General features: G+C 46.8%; 1 protein-coding gene across 5 annotated transcripts in view; it reads left to right on the forward strand.

The window, feature by feature from the left end:
• Positions 1-18,574, forward strand: part of SEC24C (SEC24 homolog C, COPII component) — a 51,934-nt gene that overhangs the window by 17,687 nt on the left and 15,673 nt on the right. For all 5 annotated transcript variants that reach the window (XM_088475476.1, XM_088475503.1, XM_088475493.1 and 2 more), the window contains 8 exons: positions 13,979-14,090; positions 14,577-14,704; positions 15,588-15,726; positions 16,206-16,321; positions 17,049-17,173; positions 17,854-18,045; positions 18,242-18,335; positions 18,431-18,547. In XM_088475476.1, coding sequence (XP_088331602.1) covers positions 13,979-14,090; positions 14,577-14,704; positions 15,588-15,726; positions 16,206-16,321; positions 17,049-17,173; positions 17,854-18,045; positions 18,242-18,335; positions 18,431-18,547 — 1,023 coding nt within the window. The remainder of the gene's footprint in view (positions 1-13,978; positions 14,091-14,576; positions 14,705-15,587; positions 15,727-16,205; positions 16,322-17,048; positions 17,174-17,853; positions 18,046-18,241; positions 18,336-18,430; positions 18,548-18,574) is intronic.

Consider the following 18,574-nt stretch of genomic DNA (forward strand, 5'->3'; position numbering starts at 1 on the left):
GGAACCCGGAAACCCTTACCTGTGCTGGTAACTGCTGGATTCCAATCAAGATCTACGTGAAGCATCATTAGAGAATAAAGTAGAAATTTGTAATTGCTCCACCTCCCCTCTCTGTCTTCATTATTTCTACTTCAGGGTCCATAGGGTATCCACAGGATACCTTGGGGTATAGGTGTGACGTCAGTCGCAGGGCACCAAAGAGTTAAACTTTCAGCCTCCCAGGATGCACTAGGTCCCCCTCCTATACCCCGCCCCCGGGCCAAGGCACCTCAGTTTAGTTTGGTGCCCGGCCGGAGTCGGGTGCACCTGTTGGAGTGGGGGCTAGAAGAGCCCCTGAAGCTTTTTCTTCATGCAGCTGTGGCTGCACATCTGGATGAACAGCATGGACAGTCAGTCCTGACGTCCATGCTGTCTTCCCTACACCCCGCCGGTACCAGAACGCCGGTACTGATCCGGGGATGCTGGTGGGCGTCTGGGGTCACAGCTAGCGGTGACCCCAGATGCTCCGGACCATGGCCGGATTCAAGGGGGACAGAGGTAAGCAGCGGGGTCCCGCGGTGGGTCCCCGCTGATCACATGGTCCTAAGTCCCCAGGCAGGGGGCTCCCTGGGGACTGGCTGCAGCGTGGAGCCAGGCGACCAACCTGCGCTTCCACTACCCCCTGGGACAGCGGACCGCAGCAGAGCGGTAGCGCTGCGGCGTCCCAGGGGTTAAATGCATGCCAGGGGAGCGCGCCTTCCCTGTCTCACAGCCGGCGCCTCCCCCGCTGCACACAGCCCTCTCTGCATGCTGCCGACTGGTCCTGTTGCAGCGCTCCTCCCCCAGGCCAGCCTCCTCTCTGCTCCTCGGCGGCCATCTTCTCCAGAACGCATGGTGAACGCTGCTGGAAGCGCCGGACGGAAGCATCGTGGTCTGGGTCCCCCCGCATACCTCTCCTCCGCTGTGGCTCAGGTCTGTGTATGCAGCGCTGTGTCCTACCAGGCCCTGTGCCTGTGTAGTTGAGTAATCAGCGCTGTTAGTGCAGGAATTGTTATTTCTCTGCATTGTATGTGACTGTGCTAGCGCTGCCTGTAACTTTTCTTCTCTAAACTGTCAGCTTTATTACTGTCCCTGTTCTTCTGCTAAAGCCCTTGCGGTGCGGTGCTGCAGGGTGGTCTCTCGCCTATTTAATACTTAATTGGTGAGAGAGGTCACATACGTGGTGCCATCATGTCTGAAAGTGATTTTCCCCTCCGGCTACAGTGTACCACGTGCAAAGTACCGTTAGCGGAGGGGGAGGGTAGCGCGGAGGGCCTTTGCCGGCAGTGTTTGTCCATGGCGCGGCCTATTACGGTTACAGCACCGGTACAGGAGCCGCCCTGGGCTTGTTTCGCTCAGGCGCTTACAGCCTTAGTGGGCCAGTTAGCTCCGCAGCCCGCGTTTACTCCGATGGGTTTGTCCCAGCAGTCTGTGGTGTCGTCACCCATGCAGGGGTTCCCACGACAATTGGTGGTACCCCACAGTCTCCCTATTTCCCCGCTCCCGGGTTCTCAGGAGCCAGCGTGGGTTAACTCCCTGACGAGTTCTGTACAGCACTTGACGGATGTGTTGCAAGGGGAGTCTGTGATGCGGCCTCATAAAAGGCCGGTGGCGTCTCTGTACGCTCCTTATGAGGATGACGAAGGGACGTCTGATGATGGGGAGATTCTGGATCCTTACTATCAGGAACCTCTCCATACTAAGGACGCTGATGCTAAGTCCAAAGTATATATTCCTGGACTTATTCGGGCGGTCCGCACAGCCTTGGTGATTGAGGACGAAGTTCCCCCAGCGGCTAAATCTAAGTATGCCTTTTTCAAAGATGTGAAGGGCGATGCCAAAGTCTTTCCTCTTTCGGGTCAGTTGGTGGACCATTTAGAGGAGGCGTGGAAACAACCTGGCAAAAGATACCAGCCGCAGAGACGCCTGGCGGTGGCTTATCCGTTCGCGGATAATTATTTTGCTAAGTGGGAATCCCCTCCACAGGTGGATTCTCACGTGACCCGTCTTGTCCGTAGTGCCACATTGCCGATGCCATCCATGTCCTCCCTTAAGGATGCTACGGACCGCAAGGTAGAAATCTGCCTGAAGTCCGCTTATTCCCTTGCAGGGGGGGCAGCACTTCCGGCTATGGCCATTTGCTGGGTTGCCAGAGCGATGGAGCGCTGGGCGGATTCATTAGAGGCTTCTTTTGAATCCGACTGTCCGGCCGAACAGGCGGAGTTGATTGGCAATCTCCGTGATTCGGCCACCTACATCAACGAGGCGGCTCTAGACATTAGTACTCTGGTGTCTAGAATTTCTTCAGCAGCGGTAGCTGCTCGTCGCACCTTGTGGCTGCGATCCTGGAAGGCGGACGCAGATTCCAAGAAAGGTCTGGAAGCGTTGCCGTTTACCGGAGAAGTTCTCTTCGGTCCGGATCTGGATAAGATTGTGGCCACGCTGGCGGCAGCCAAATCTGCTTGTCTCCCGTCGGCCGCTGCTCCTTCTGGTTCGGGACCATCGTCCTTTCGGTCATCTAGGGCCCAGGGCAGGCCCAAACCACAGTCGTTTCCTCGACAGGCTGGCCCTAAGAAATCGGTCAAGCCCCGGAAGCAGGCATGGAGTACCAGACGTCCGGCCCCCAAGCCAGATGACAAGCCTGCGGCCTGACGGTCTGGGCCTCCCTTTGGGGGATCCCAGGGTGGGAGGCCGCCTGCTACAGTTCGCCCAGTGTTGGTCGACCACTACGACAGACACTTGGGTTCTGGAGGTGGTTTCCCACGGATACGCCCTCTCCTTCCGGCACAGACCCCCGGCTCGCTTCTTCACCACGGGTCTCCCATCAGACCGGAACAAGGCTACGGAGCTGCGGAAGGTATTGCACACTATGCTCCAGGCTGGAGTTATAGTGGCTGTTCCATTCTCCCAGAGGGGCCAGGGTTTCTATTCAAATCTATTTTTGGTACAGAAACCCAATGGGTCATATCGTCCGATTCTCAACCTCAAAGCACTCAACAAGTCTTTGCGGGTCCCGAAGTTTCAGATGGAGACCCTACGGTCCATCATTCTGGCGCTGGAACCTGGGGACTACTTGGTGTCATTGGACATACAGGACGCTTACCTGCTGTCCCTATTCTTTTGCGCCATCAACAGTTCCTCAGGTTTGCAATCCGCAGCGACCACTTCCAGTTTCGGGCGTTACCTTTTGGCCTGGCAACAGCACCACGTGTTTTCACCAAGGTGATGGCGGTCATGGCGGCTTCTCTGCGGCTGCAGGGAGTCCGCATGTTGCCGTATTTGGACGACCTGTTATTGGTGGCAGGATCTCCAGAGCTCCTGTTACGCCACTTGGACCTGACCATTGCACTGCTGCAACGGCACGGCTGGCTAATCAACTGGCAGAAGTCCACTCTAATCCCGTCTCGGAGGATTCTGCATCTTGGAGCCTTATTGGACTCGGGACAGCAAAGGATCTTCGTGACGGAGGACAAGATCTCTGCTTTACAGTCAAGGGTGCGCAGTTGCCTGCACAGCCGCCGGGTGTCCTTACACTCGGCGATGAGGTTACTGGGCTCCATGGTGTCGGTGTTCGACATGGTGGAATACGCCCAGTTTCACTCCAGACCTCTGCAGCACCTGATCCTGTCCAAGTGGAACGGGCTGACTCAGTCTCTGAAGTCCCAGACGATTGTGCTCACCCAGGAGGTTCGCCTGTCCCTTGCGTGGTGGTTACAGACGACCCACCTCAACAAGGGACGTCCGTTCTGGGTTCCAAATTGGGTCCTGTTGACAACGGACGCCAGTCTTCGGGGCTGGGGAGCAGTTTCGGGTCCACACTTGTTCCAGGGCAGGTGGACGCCGACAGAAACGGAGCTTCCAATAAATATCTTGGAACTCCGTGCGGTCTTCAATGCTCTCCAACAGGCACAGCGGTTTCTCCAGGGTCGCCCGGTGCAGGTCCAGTCGGACAACGCTACCACCGTGGCCTACATAAACAGGCAAGGAGGAACTCGCAGTCGGGCGGCTCTCGTAGAGGTCTCTCGGATCCTGGTTTGGGGCGGAGCGCAATCTTCCGGCCATATCAGCGGTCTTCATCCCGGGAGTGCTAAATTGGGAGGCAGACTTTCTAAGTCGCCAGGACGTTCATCCGGGGGAATGGTCCCTGCACCCGGACGTTTTTCAACTACTGGTGGACAGGTGGGGTCTTCCAGAAATCGACCTCATGGTGTCCCGGCACAACAACAAGTTGCCGGTGTACGGGTCTCGCACAAGAGACGAAGGGGCGTCTCTGGTGGATGCTCTGTCCGTCCGGTGGACGTTCCGGTTCGCATACCTGTTCCCTCCGGTCTCCCTTCTTCCACGGGTAATCCGGAAATTCAAACAGGAAGGAGGGACGCTCCTGTTGATAGCTCCCGCATGGCCCAGGCGGCACTGGTTCTCAGACCTTCAGGGTCTGTCCGTGGACAGTCCTCTGCGGTTGCCGCTACGACCGGACCTTCTGTCTCAGGGTCCTTGCCTTCACCCGGACCTGACTCGGCTGTCTTTGACGGCGTGGCTGTTGAGACGGCCATGCTGAGGTCCCGGGGGTTTTCCAGCTCTGTGGTGCGTACCATGTTACGAGCTCGGAAACCGTCTTCCGCGAGAATATACCATCGCGTGTGGCATACGTTCTTCCAGTGGTGTCGACCGAGAGGTTATGCTCCGCGGGAGTTTCGTCTGTCTCGGATTCTCGCCTTCCTGCAAGCGGGACTAGATCATGGGCTTCGCCTTGCTTCTTTGAAGGTACAGGTTTCGGCCCTATCTGTCTGGTTTCACCGTAGGATTGCTACAATCCCGGATGTGCGCACCTTTATGCAGGGTGTTCTCCGCATTCAGCCGCCCTTTGTTCCACCTGTGGCGCCTTGGGATTTGGCTGTGGTCCCGAGGGCTCTCCAAGGACCGCCGTTTGAACCACTGGGCTCAGTGGATCTTAAATGGCTAACAGCTAAGACTGTTTTCCTTCTGGCCATTGCTTCGGCCAGACGTGTTTCTGAGTTAGGGGCTCTTTCTTGTAGACCCCCTTTCTTGGTTTTTTATGGGAACAGGGCAGTGCTCCGCACTCGGCCCGAGTTTCTTCCCAAAGTTGTTTCCCGGTTTCATGTTAACGAGGAAATAGTTGTTCCGGCCTTTAACTCACCGGGTCTTTCCGTGGGTGAGGCCTCTTTGGATGTTGTGCGGGCCTTAAGGACTTAGGTTGACCGCACTTCTTCGTTTAGGAAGTCGGACGCTTTGTTTGTCCTCTATGGCTTCCGTAAAAAGGGTTGGCCTGCTTCAAAGCAAACTTTGGCAGCCTGGATCCGTATGGCTATTTCTGGAGCTTATCTTCATGAAGGCCTACCGGTCCCTCCTTCTCTGAAGGCTCATTCCACTAGGTCTGTGGGTCCTTCGTGGGCAGATCGACGTGGTGCCTCGGCAGTTCAGATCTGCAAGGCTGCTACATGGTCTTCTGTCCATACCTTTGTGAGGTATTACAGGTTTGACACCTTCGCCTCTCAGGATGCTTCCTTCGGGCGGCGGATTCTCCTTTCTGCACAGGAGCGTCCCCACCCTTAAAGGATACTGCTTTGGGACATCCCCAAGGTATCCTGTGGATACCCTATGGACCCTGAAGTAGAAAATATGAGATATGGTAAGAACTTACCCTTGTTATCTCTATTTCTACGAAGTCCATAGGGTTCCACAGGACTCCCGCCCTGTCGCACCTGTGCTGCAGATGGGCTTTGCTCTGGTCACCGGTTTTCCGTCTCCCTCTGGTGAGAATGTGATTCTTGTATGTGTCCAGATCTTTGTTCTCTCTCTTCCTTCTCCTCCTCCGGCCTATGGCTTGGTAACTAACTGAGGTGCCTTGGCCCGGGGGCGGGGTATAGGAGGGGGACCTAGTGCATCCTGGGAGGCTGAAAGCTTAACTCTTTGGTGCCCTGCGACTGACGTCACACCTATACCCAAGGTATCCTGTGGAACCCTATGGACTTCGTAGAAATAGAGATAACAAGGGTAAGTTCTTACCATATCTCATATTTTTTACTGCCAGAAATTAATAGTGGAAACCATTGCTACCCAGGGCATTTAACGAATTCCCTTATAGAAAACGCATCTGGGGAGTGTAAAGCCGCTTCTCAAAAAGCTACGAGCCACTATTTCACCCACAGCTTTGTAAGCTTCATTGGGGTCTCCCTCTCTTCCCATGATGTAAGATCTTATATCTAGCCCTCAAGTACTCACAAGTTAGATTTTTTATATGTTGTTAATTTTACTAGGTCTGTAAACTCACTACTAGATAACTGGTTTGAAATCCTACTTGATTAGTTGAGCTATGTAAGTAGTTGTGCAATTTCCCAGTGTATGTTCATATTCATGGGGTGATTTAGCAGTGCACACTAGTGCTCCGCTGAACGCAGATTCCAGGTGGTTGGACTCCGGACATGTACAGTATCGCACATGTGCATTACGGGTCTGTGATTCTGCACGCAGTCCGTTTCTGGGTGGGGAGGGGGTAACAACAGCCTCCGTTTCCATACGGAGGCGTGTTGCCGCAGTTGGGGGGGAATGTAGATGCCAGGATCTCTGTCGGCTGATGGAGATTTCCTGGCCTCTTCCTCTTGCTGCATTACCATATTAGTGCTATTGCAGCTGCTACCATGGCAAATCCGTCCTCTGCTGAATCGCCCCCTCAGTCTGGAAAAAATGGAACTAATATATCTTTTTTTACATTTCTTACACTACTTGTATTAAAAACATTATGATGTTTTCTCTTTCATCGTGTGGGGGACACTAGACTGGAACCCTGGGGTATAGGAGTGGGTCTGTGGAGCTTGACACTTTGAGACTGAACTGTTTTGAAAACTGGCTATACCCCACAAGCCTCTAACCCCCAGTTTTTTCTAAGTGCCCAGAGGAGCAAGGAGCTCCTTGTAAGCTGCAGACGCGCTCCTCTGTACAGGGAAGAACTCCGTGGAGGAGTGCAGGACGTACGTCAGCCAGCATGGTGCGGATGACGTTTTGGCAGCTTTTTACCGCAGTGCACCATTCACTATGGCGGGTGCCTCGTCTGCTCGCCGAGAGGTGTAGGAGTTAATCCCTGTCACTCCTTCCTCAGCACGCTCTCTGTACTCAGAAACCCTGCCAAAAAGAATCCTCCTCGATTTCTCTCGGCTGCTTGTGAAGGAAGACGCTGTATGCCTGCTCTGTGACACTGACACTGCTCTTACGTTTAGTGGCTTCCTCCCTCTCTATACAAAGGGGTTTAGTTATTGGAAAGCTTTTATTATCTTACCATAACATATTTATATGTTTATAATTGAGTGGTACTTGTTTACCTGTTAACCCTTTATAGAATGTAAAACTTTTTATTTTATTTTTTTTCTCAGAAATTGCTAATCTCATAATGTTTTTTACAGTTATAGTTATTGGTATAATTACACTATCCCTATTGCCAGTTTGTCTACAAAGGGTTCTCCGTTCAAGAGGGGACGCTTTGATCATTTTTTTGTCTGTTATAAATGTCAGGCTAAATTCTCCAGCCCAGGACTGACCATAATGCTGTCTGTGCAGCCTGTGGGGTGGGAATCGGTATGATTTACCGCCAGACCCATGCCCGGCGGTTCAAATCCCGACAGCGGCAGCCCGACAAGGATGAAAATCTCGATCGTCCCCAGGTAAGTATTCACTAACCTATTCTACCCTCTAACCCTCCCTTAGGGTGCCTACCCCTAACCTCCCCCCTTCCCCACCGCCTAAACATAAGTCCCCGGGGGTGCCTAAACCTAACCCTCCCTCCCGCCAGGCTAACCCTAAGCCCCCCCGGGAACCCTAAACCTAACCCTCCCCCCTTCCCCCACGGCTATCCGCGCTCGGCGTCCCTTCGATCGGGATGCCGGGCGCCGGTCTCCTGGCGTCAGTAATAATGACAGATGTCTAGATATAGACGCCTGTCATTTAACCCTTGCCGGGATTAAGCAGTCTGGAAGCCGGCTGTCGGGATTAGGTGTATACTGTGGGGTGGGGGCCAGAATTTGTGTCCCCCTGGAGGAGCTTCTAGGGAAGCGCTGACCCCTGCTTGGACCAGTACCTTAGATTATGCTATAGCAGTATAGCAGCTCTCTAAACAACTTTCCGGCAGCAAAAGAGCCGAGTGCTGGACCTTCTATTCCAGCTTCAGGAACCTTCTTCTGTACCTTCTCTCATTCCCTCTACTTCTAATTTGACAGAACCTCCCTGGGCTCAGGGTTTAGCTTATACTGTTCAGGGGTTAGTTCAGATTTTTACACCCCTGGAAAAGATACTTGAAGCCGTTTCTGTTTCTAGATCTCAGAAACGACACCTTCTAGTGGGAGGATTCAGCACCTGATCATTCTTCGTTAGAAAAAGGATATCAGGACATATCTGATTTAGAGCCCTATCCTTTTTAGATGAGCATCCAGGTAATGTCCATGGGGTTGAAGCTTTGGTTGCAGCAGTTAAACTGGTTTTGAATATTCAAACAACCTGTTTCCTTTCCTTCTTCGCCCCCGTTGGAAGACCTTTTAAGGCATGGTTACATCCGGATAAACAAATTGCAAACATCCTTGAGACTAATGTCCTTTTATCCTTTAGCTAAAGCAGACAGGGTGAAATTGGAGAACCCTCCTATTGAGCACTTCTCAGTTTTGCGCTAATCCAAGAGAACTACGGTTCCGGTTGCTGGCACTATTAGCCTGCAGGATATTTCATATACTTGAATGAAATCAACTTTTACAGCCATTTTTATTGCAGCAGGAGCATCTCTAAGACCCATGTTAGTTTTCACTTGGGTTATTTCAGGGACTTTCATATGGTTCGCCGACTTATTAAATAGTCTGCTAACTATAGGTTGAAGCTGCTATTGTTTCTTCTATAATTTCTTCATCAACTATTGCTGCTAAACATGCCTTGTGGTTGCATGCCTGGCAGACAGAGTCCTATTTAAAAAGGTAATTGGAGGCCCTGCCCTTTGGTGGAGAGAAATTCTTTAGTGCAGAATTATCAAAAATTATTTTAATTGCATCAGGTGGAAAGAGTTATTTTTGCTCTTCCACGATATCTAAATCTAAAGGATTTTTTGTTCCTTTTCGCTTTTCAGAATAATCCAGAGCTCAAGAATTGGTACAGGCAGGCTTCCATCAGAATATATGGGGCCAGTATAAATTAAACAAGTAGGGCTCCCCAATCATAGGCACACAAATAGGGGGAAGCAAGCAGATGCTCACAAAGGCTGGGTGGGCAGAGAGAAAGAAGGGGGTAAGCAGAAGCACACAGTGAGCAGGCAAAGACACATGGGGATTGGGGCAGAGGCACACATGGGGGTTGGGGCAGAGAGAAGTGTGCGTGTGTGTGTGTGTATATATATATATATATATATATATATATATACACACACACAAAAATAGGTGGGTACGGCACCAATACGTGACACGATAAGCAGTCCCCCCTAACACTCCTGGTGACTCTGGGTGTGGGTCCCGGCGGCCGCCGCACAGCGCCCACTATAGCACCCTTGTGCAGCCACTCTGCCTCAAGCCTTGGAGCAACAGTCGCCATTAGACCCCCACCCGCTACCCACTTACACCTACCTGAGGACGCCTTCAAGTGCAGGGGCTGTCGTTGTCATGCCAGTTAATGGAGCCATATATCCCTTTTGTGCTGCAGCATGACAGTAAAGACGCAAAAGAGTTCCTTCTACATTTTATTGCCTGCAGCCGGGCCAGGTTCAATCAGTCATTCAATGAGGAGCCAGGGATTGAGCACGTTCCCGGGGACCCAACCATTTTGAAACAGTGAGTCACCAGTCCACGGTACCGGGTAAAATACGTGCTATATCGCGTATTTGTGATCACCATCACAACCTTGAATATATGGGTCCGAGGCATTATTTCAAGAGGTTAATAGACAGATATCTTGAAAATTCCTTTCCTGCCATTTGTCCAACATAACAGGCTCTTCTGCAATGCGCTATTCATTCCCATAATTTCGTGCCCTTCCTTTTATCCTTTCATCTGCTCAGAGTTTTTCAAAATTAACGGCAATTCTCATAGCTCATCTGCGATGACTGAGTAACAATCGTTCCAAATCTAGGCGATCTGCTGATCAGAGCTCATGCACTTCAGTCGTCCTGGACCATGTGGCTTTGACTCTGTCACCTGGATGGATCTTCATCACGAACAAGTCCTTCTCATCCTGTCTCAGACAAGAACGTATTTGGAGATGGTGTTCGAAACTGTAGCTCAACGTGTGTTTCTTAAAGATAAAAATATATTCTTCGTCATGCCATAAGGGAAACAGTCATTACTATAGGTATAGGCTGGAGCAGGAGGAGTCTGGGCACCACAACTAGTTAAACATTTTCTCCCAGAAGCTCTGGCTCCTCCTCTCCTATATCCCACCCCCAGTTTCAGGGTCTCTGGACTGGAAGCATGTCTTTCTAGTAATGTTTTGGAATTCAGGGCAGTATACAGAACTCTAACCAGTGCTCGTTCAATCCCCAAAGGTTGTCCTGTGAAGATTCAGTCGGACAATGCTACGGCTGTAGCTTATTTAAATCGCAGGGAGGAGCCAACAGTGCTATGGCTATGCATGCTTTCATAATGACATGGGCATAATGCCACATTTCCCCACACTCAGCAGTTTTTATACCTGGTTGTGACCAGATAGGGTGTTCATCTGGTGGAGTGCTCTTTCCATTCAGATGTGTTTTCAGATGCTGGTGGACAGGTGGGGTCTGAATGATGTGGATATGATGGCGTTACCGAGATACTGTTCCCGGGCAAGGGATCCGGGAGCCAGTCTAATAGATGCAATGACCGTTCCGTCGGACTTCCTCTTGTCTATCTGTTTCCTCCTCTAGCAATGTTGCCGAAGGGTTCTAAAGTGAGTTAAGTACCAGATTGGGCCTGTAGGACCTGGTATTCTGCATACCAGGAATGTTAATAGGTGCAAATTTTAAGCACAGAGTTTAATGTACGGCACAATACACCGTCCCCTCCTTGAGGACAGCTTAGGGAAGTCCATAGTGTTCGCTTCCTCCAGAGAATGAAAGGGTAAACTGCATTTTTGCTCTCACCGTAAAATCCTTTTTTCTAAGTCCTTGGGGGACACTGGATGCCCTCCCAGTGCCTGTTATTGTGTACTTGTTGCTGTTTCTAGTTTATGTAGTGTGTGTGTACATATGTATGTTTCTGTGTGTATGAATATTTTTTTTATATATATATATTATATAATTTTTATTTTTTGTTGTTTGGAGTGTTTCTTCTCCTGTACTCTGCCTCTCCTTCTGGGTTTTGATAGTAATAACTGAGGGCTAGAGGCTTGTGGTGTATATAAGGGGTGGAAAAACCAGTCTTCAAAACAGTTGTTTTAAAGTGCCAGCTCTTTCTGACCCACTCCTATACCCCAGTGTTCCAGTGTCCCCCCAAGGACCCAGAGAAAAGGATTTTGTGGTAAGCACAATAATCTGGTTTTAATTGTGAACACACCTGTTCTCTCACATCCTTTTAGAGTTGCAATATAGCGAGTGAAAGAGATTACTAAACACTGGGACAGCGCTATCCTTATTTATTGCTGTGAAGCAACTCTTCAGACACTTGAACCTTTCTGTTCCTGTAATCTCTCAATCAGTGTTATGTGAGCAGGTTGGCCCAGTGCACCATTACACATCACTGTGTTTCTGTCCCTTTCACTTCAGTTACAACTTTCACGCAGTGCAAATATATAATGAATTAGGTTTGACACCGTGGCATGCTGTAGCAACAGAGAATGCTGGTATGAACTAACGTGGTGTGTATGTTCTTACACGTCCAAACTAAAAGGTCAGATTGATTAGTAATTTCAGTCTATTTCTTGTGATGCCTTCTTGCTGAATAAAACATGGACACATTTTAAGTGGAATACTTGGGTAGGTCTTATACCTAGCAATAACATACTTGTCACCGTGTTCTTAATTTCATTATATATAGGCTATGTAGCAGCTCCAGTAGAAGTAAGTGGAGGCCCTACCTTTTTGATTCTACTGATTGCACCCCACCAAATCTCCAGGGGCTGAGGGCAGAGGACAGGAGGGGTAATTTTGTGTTTGTTTGCAGTAATTAAATCATTGTTTGGTTAAGGGATGGGTTTCAGTGTAAACCTTTTAAGATTCCACTCTGTAATCGCAAGGGTCCTGTCAGTGCGTGATATCACTGCTGGGATCAGGTCGCTTGTTCAATAAACGTACTTGGGATTTATCCAGCCCTATTGTTTTATTGGTTGTTTTCAGTCAAAATATTTCTGAAAATTGATGTTCTGCAGTCTTCACTAGTGATAGTTAGGGATTCCCCCATCATCCGTGAAACGTCTTGTTAATGTCACCTCATCCTCTCCTACACCAGTTTTCTGTCTGCCATGTTCCTGCCTACCCAGAACATGATGTAAGTTGGCTGCATATGCCCTGGCTCTGCATACAAGGATGCATGTATATATATATATTCACCCATATGCAGTGTTATAGAGATCTTGCAGTGCCCTTGCCCCCCGCCTGTGTGTACACTTGGCTTGATTACCATTATCACCAGTGCACAATTGCCTCAGCTTATGTTTGGTGCAAAAGATGCTTTTGTAAACGTGTTTTTTTCCCCGCCATCTCTGAGTATGTCAGGATATAGTCCAGTTATGCCTATTCACGTGCATGTAGGGCTGTAGCTGAAATGTGCATTACCTATACTCGTGCACAGTACAAATACACGCCATATGCACTTCGCAAACGGTGGAAGCTGTACTCTGCATCTCCTACCCCTGTCTCTTCTCAGACAGTGTTTTGTACACCAAAATCACTCTGAGGGGTGATGGGTGCGTGCAAAATGTCAGGGACACACAGAGGCTCTTGAATGGCAGCCCCTTGTCAGTATAGTGTAATGTATGATTTTCTACCCAACACTGAATGTTCACATTAGAATGGAAATAACCATTAAGATTCCCTATTGATGATAATATTTACAATGTTATTTAATTTTAAGTAATTTTTTCTAGAAATTAACTTTATTAGAGGACTTGTATGGAGGAAAGCATTCAGGATTGATACTATGTTTACTAGAGAGCATTTCACAATCATGTATTCATTTTATTTTAGATATTTGAAGACGTTGCAAACAGCTAATTTCTTTGATGCACTTTCTATTTTGGTTGCTGTGCAGAAACTGAAACTTTATTTTATACCTTGAAAAAGATCATTTTCCATATGTGGCTGTCATTATTCGCATTAATGCTGTTTAATTGCTGTATTTGTGTAACCTCAGCTGTCCTTTCACTGCCTAAATTTCAACTGCTCCCTGTGTGTACCCATCCACCTTGGCAGATTTTGTCGTCCAGAACATTTTCAAATGCCAAACATACAGTATTTAAATGTATCTTAACAGTAAAATCTTTTTACAGTGTTCACTTCCTTGGTGACTCTTCAGAATGTTGCTGACCTGAGATTGCAGAACTTGTCTTTCGTGTCCCAAGTATTTTTCTTTTCTGTAAATGGTTAAATAACAGGCTGGCCATGTTTTCTGGTGGCCATATATATTTATGAAAAAAATGGTGTTTCCCATGGTAATCAGAGGTTTGCTTTCACTTTTGCAACTCTGGAAGAAAAATTTTATTTGGATTTGGTTTCAAACCCAAAAAAACTTCTGCCCAACTTCATGTAGAACAGTTTTCAGGGATGTCTCCCAATATGTTCTTTTTTTGGATGATGTACTTGGCCATCTATAAACTATGCCACTGTGAATTATAGGCAACGTTAACTTATCTGAATATTACATATGTGCATGGAAGGATAACATTCTGTCATGTAACTGTCCTGTGTTGGCACACCCTACTCCTGGTATTAAAAGTACACTATATTGTAAGCTGCCTTTTTCTCCATTGTGCTGTCAATTATTTATTAAGTGTCAACCCCTCCTCTGCCTAGATCCAAGTAATAGAAGATGACAGAAGCAACAGAAGTTCTGAACCTTTTATCACAGGACTGAGAGGACAAGTTCCACCACTTGTAACCACTAACTTCCTGGTCAAAGATCAAGGTACATTACATCAGTGCTTGTAATTTAGAGATCTGATGGTTTAACCCCTTCTACACTGAACAAATAGATGTTTTAAACATTATAAAAAGGCCAAGTACTGCATTTTTAGATCTCTCACACCCATAAGGAGATTGTATTCTAGTGTCTAGATATTTAGTAATAGAACAGAGGTGTTGTGAATGGTTGAAGCTAGGCGAGTGGCAGCTCCACATAACTGGTCACCAGGACAAAATTGGTCTGTCCAAAATTAGCCACAATAATATGGATTGGCAATCCCCCTTGAATGTCCAGACCTTCCAACGTGTCCCATTGCATTCCAATACATAATGCTCTGCATGCTCCCAATATTTCCACCTCTTTTCTTATTGAATCTACCTAGGTGTGTTGGGTAATGTAGATCCATTGTCTATTCCAGCTGCCTCTCTGGAGAAGGACACTGATTGTCAGCTAACATGACCATTCTTTTTTTCTTTTATCCCAATGAAGGAAATGCAAGTCCACGCTATATTAGATGCACGTCATATAACTTTCCTGCCACTTCAGATATGGCAAAGCAGTCCCAGGTTCCACTTGTTGCGGTTATTAAACCTCTGGCAACCTTACCATCCGATGAGGTAAAAATAAATTGATATTTATATGTTTTCTCATTATATTCTCCATTTCTGGTCTCTAAGGGTGACTAGTCATAGTGGAAGCTGCCATTTTATGGACACTTCAGTTTTGCAGCATTAGGATCAGATTTTATTTGTGCATTTGCCATGAGGGTGCTCTGCTCCATGGAGTGAATCTCTCACCAGGAGAATCCTAGATAGCAGATCACCCTATTGCTGATGCTACAAATTTGTGACTGTTCCTTTCTACACCCAAACATCCTTAGTAAACTGTGCCGAGCACTAGTGGCTTGCTTAGCACAGCTTCTGTGGGATGAATTAATAATAACCATAAACTGTACTATGTAAAATGTATTAAGTAACCCATTAACTCACTATTATTTTTACCAAAAACTGCTCAGAAATTGTAATTTTTGCTTTAATGGTTGGATTAGATCAAGAACATCTATAAAACTTATTTAACACTATATATTTAAAAAAATATTTTTTTTCTTTTTTGAAACACAATTTTAATATAGATTTATTTATTTTTTTATATATCCACTGATTTATTGGAACATTGATCATTGTGACTTTACATTTCCCCGGAGGGTGCTCCTCTCTGCGGCCTCTGGGTTGGGGGGCTTATCGGCTGCATGGCAGGGACTTTGGGAGGGTGTAAGGATGCAGAGGCGCCGACAGGTCCCACTGAGATTAGTGGTTGCTGCAAGATCATCTTCAAGCAGCCGCCCATTCAGCATTTCTGACTGGTTGCTTCAGATGCGACCTTGTCGGGTAAAGCCCATCCTGGTGTGGTTGAATCTGATGCAACCACGCCAGGCAAATTTATTTTTTTATTATTTATTTTTTTAAATTTGTTATAACATCCATCTTTTTCCCACTAAAGGCTCCCACTTGCGTGGTTGATCATGGTGAAACCGGGCCTATTCGGTGCAATAGATGTAAAGCCTACATGTGCCCTTACATGCAGTTCATTGAGGGAGGAAGAAGGTTCCAGTGCTGCTTCTGCAGCTGTGTCACTGAAGGTGAGTTACCTAATCTCCGATCTCTCACTATCTGCTCCCTAACCTTTTCAGTTTCTTTTAAAATAAAATATAGTGCTTGGTATATGAAAAATGTAACATGCCGTGTAATATAGTTGTATTATCATCGATAATATTATATTCACACCATACGAGATACACTATTGCATCACTGCCTGGGGCAATAGTTGATGATGTGCAGACTACTATCCTCCCCCTCCCAGGTACCCTTCACCCAGGATCCTATCATTATTCTCACCATGCACAACTAGCGCAGTTATTAAGTCGGCAAACATACCCCGGATATTGTGATGAAATGTCTCATTGCACCTACATGTTAGGGGTAGTGTTGCTGTCACTGCTGAAAGTCCCTTGTGCCATTGGTCTGATGAAATCTTACATTTTTAAGTATCTATTCCCATTGCCAATTTGTGGTTTATGCTTTTGATGTTTATTATCCTCATTGACTTATTTTGTTCCAGTGCCCCCTCCTTACTTCCAGCACTTGGATCACACAGGCAAGAGGGTAGATTGCTATGATAGACCAGAGCTGTCTATGGGATCCTATGAGTTCACAGCAACCGTTGACTACTGCAAGGTAACGGAGTCTTCAGAGCTTTTATTGCACAAGGCTTTTTTTTTTTTCGTTTAACAAGTATTAAATGGGAATTAATGCAACATCTCTCCATCCCAGAATAAACACATTTGTCACTCCTGGCTATGACTTCCCACGTCCATGACACATACTTGGATGTAAATAGGTTCTATGAAACAAGGCAGCTAATTCTCCCTACACTTGCTAGACCTAGTTACATATTCATTTGCAAAGCAATAAACACTGCACTGGCCTGAGCCTCTCCCTGTCATATTGTGGCAGGGCAGAGCTATGTTCAGTTGTGCAGTGTTCTGCTATGTGGACATGTTGTTATGCACAATATTCAGTTGCTACTACTTAGATTTCCTCTCTTACTATTATATTTAGGGAGAATGTGACGCCTGTTTATGTTTACATTAAAGTTGGATGCATCAGTTTGTTATACAGCATGATTGGATAATGGGAATAATTCTTTGATAGATGGTTGTTTTTATTAATGACCAGTACAGTGAATTTGCTATTGACTAAAGTACATACATTTCCTCTTCAGCTTTGACCTTGCTTAATTGTTTTTAATCTTATGTTTTAGTAGCAGTTTTACAACATTGCAACATTCTCTCTTTTACAACTTGGTGTATTTTATCCCACTAATATTCTCTTCACTGTGCATTAAATAGAAAGCTTTCTATAGATGTTTGGTTGACCTGTTTCTCAATCTTCTGGTCAACAGAATAACAAATTCCCAAATCCACCGGCTTTCATCTTTATGATCGACGTGTCATACAATGCTGTGAAGAGTGGTTTGGTAGCATTGGTATGTGAGGAGCTGAAGCAGCTAATTGACTACCTGCCCAGGTGACTATAACCAGCAACTTCTATTTCTTATAAGCTATAAATTAATCCCAGAACGATGTACCTCATCTCATTCAGTGTTATTTGCACATCACTCCCGGCCAAGCACCAGAGCTGAAGGGCAGGCTCGGGGGGGAGGGGGGAGGGGGGAGGGGGGGGGGGGGGAACTCTGTGTTTATGCAGAGTTCACTGCAGAACTCTGCATAAACACAGCAGTAGCATTGCAGCTATACCAAGTAAGCAAAACAGTTGACATTTAAGAAAATAAAAGAAAAGAGAACTCGCAGCCCTTAGGGTAAAACGTGCCCACTACTTGAACACAAAAAAGAAAATGAAGGTGCTTTGTACTATGATATTTAAAGGGGGAGGAGGCAGCACAGAAACAAGTTTGTTTGCACTTGTGCCTACAACTTGAACAGTGCCCTCTATACCCCATGGTATCCAGTGTCTCCTAGATGCACTAAGTAAAACTGATTTAATGGTGAATACCAAAATTCCTATTTTTGTTAGACTGATCTGGATGGCACACACAGATTATAGGGGGGGGATCGGGGTGGTTATTAATACTTTTTGATAAATGAATACTTCCAATTCTTATTTTATTTTTATATGTCATAGTATATGATGTAGTACATGCTGTTTTTTGTTCCCTTACCAAATTCCATATCATTCTTTATTCCCAGGGAAGGTAACATGGAAGAATCGGTGATACGCGTAGGCTTCGTGACCTATAACAAAGTGCTCCATTTCTATAATGTGAAAAGCTCCCTGGCCCAGCCACAGATGATGGTCGTGTCTGATGTGGCGGATATGTTTGTGCCTCTGCTGGATGGATTTCTTGTAAATGTAAATGAATCGAGAACGGTCATCACCAGGTAGTCACCTAAGAAACTTAGAAGTATTTCTAGAACAAATTATTTTTTAGGTTTAATCTTTTTAATATTTTAATTGTGTACCTCTTGATTACCACAACTTGTTTGAGAACTATATTCAGATGAAATATAGGTTGATAGCTTGGACACCTTGAGGAATAGTAATAGCTGTAATGTATTTTTTGTTTGGCACCTAAAGTTTGCTGGACCAGATTCCAGAGCTGTTTGCAGACACGAGAGAAACAGAGACTGTATTTGCACCAGTTGTCCAAGCTGGTTTGGAAGCCCTGAAGGTGAGTGGTCGTGATAATGAGGCTTGCCTATTGTACCGCAGTACCATAAATGGCCCATCCCGCTGTATGTAACGCTTTCTGTATTGTCCTTCTAGGCAGCAGACTGTGCTGGGAAGCTCTTCGTTTTTCACACCACTCTTCCTATTGCTGAAGCTCCAGGCAAGCTAAAGAACAGGGATGATAAAAAGCTCCTTGGTACAGATAAAGAAAAGGTAACACCACAAGTACAAAACTAAATC

This window comes from Taudactylus pleione, unplaced genomic scaffold (assembly GCF_031769625.1).
Source record: "Taudactylus pleione unplaced genomic scaffold, aTauple2 ptg000016l, whole genome shotgun sequence".
NCBI classification, from domain to species: domain Eukaryota; kingdom Metazoa; phylum Chordata; class Amphibia; order Anura; family Myobatrachidae; genus Taudactylus; species Taudactylus pleione.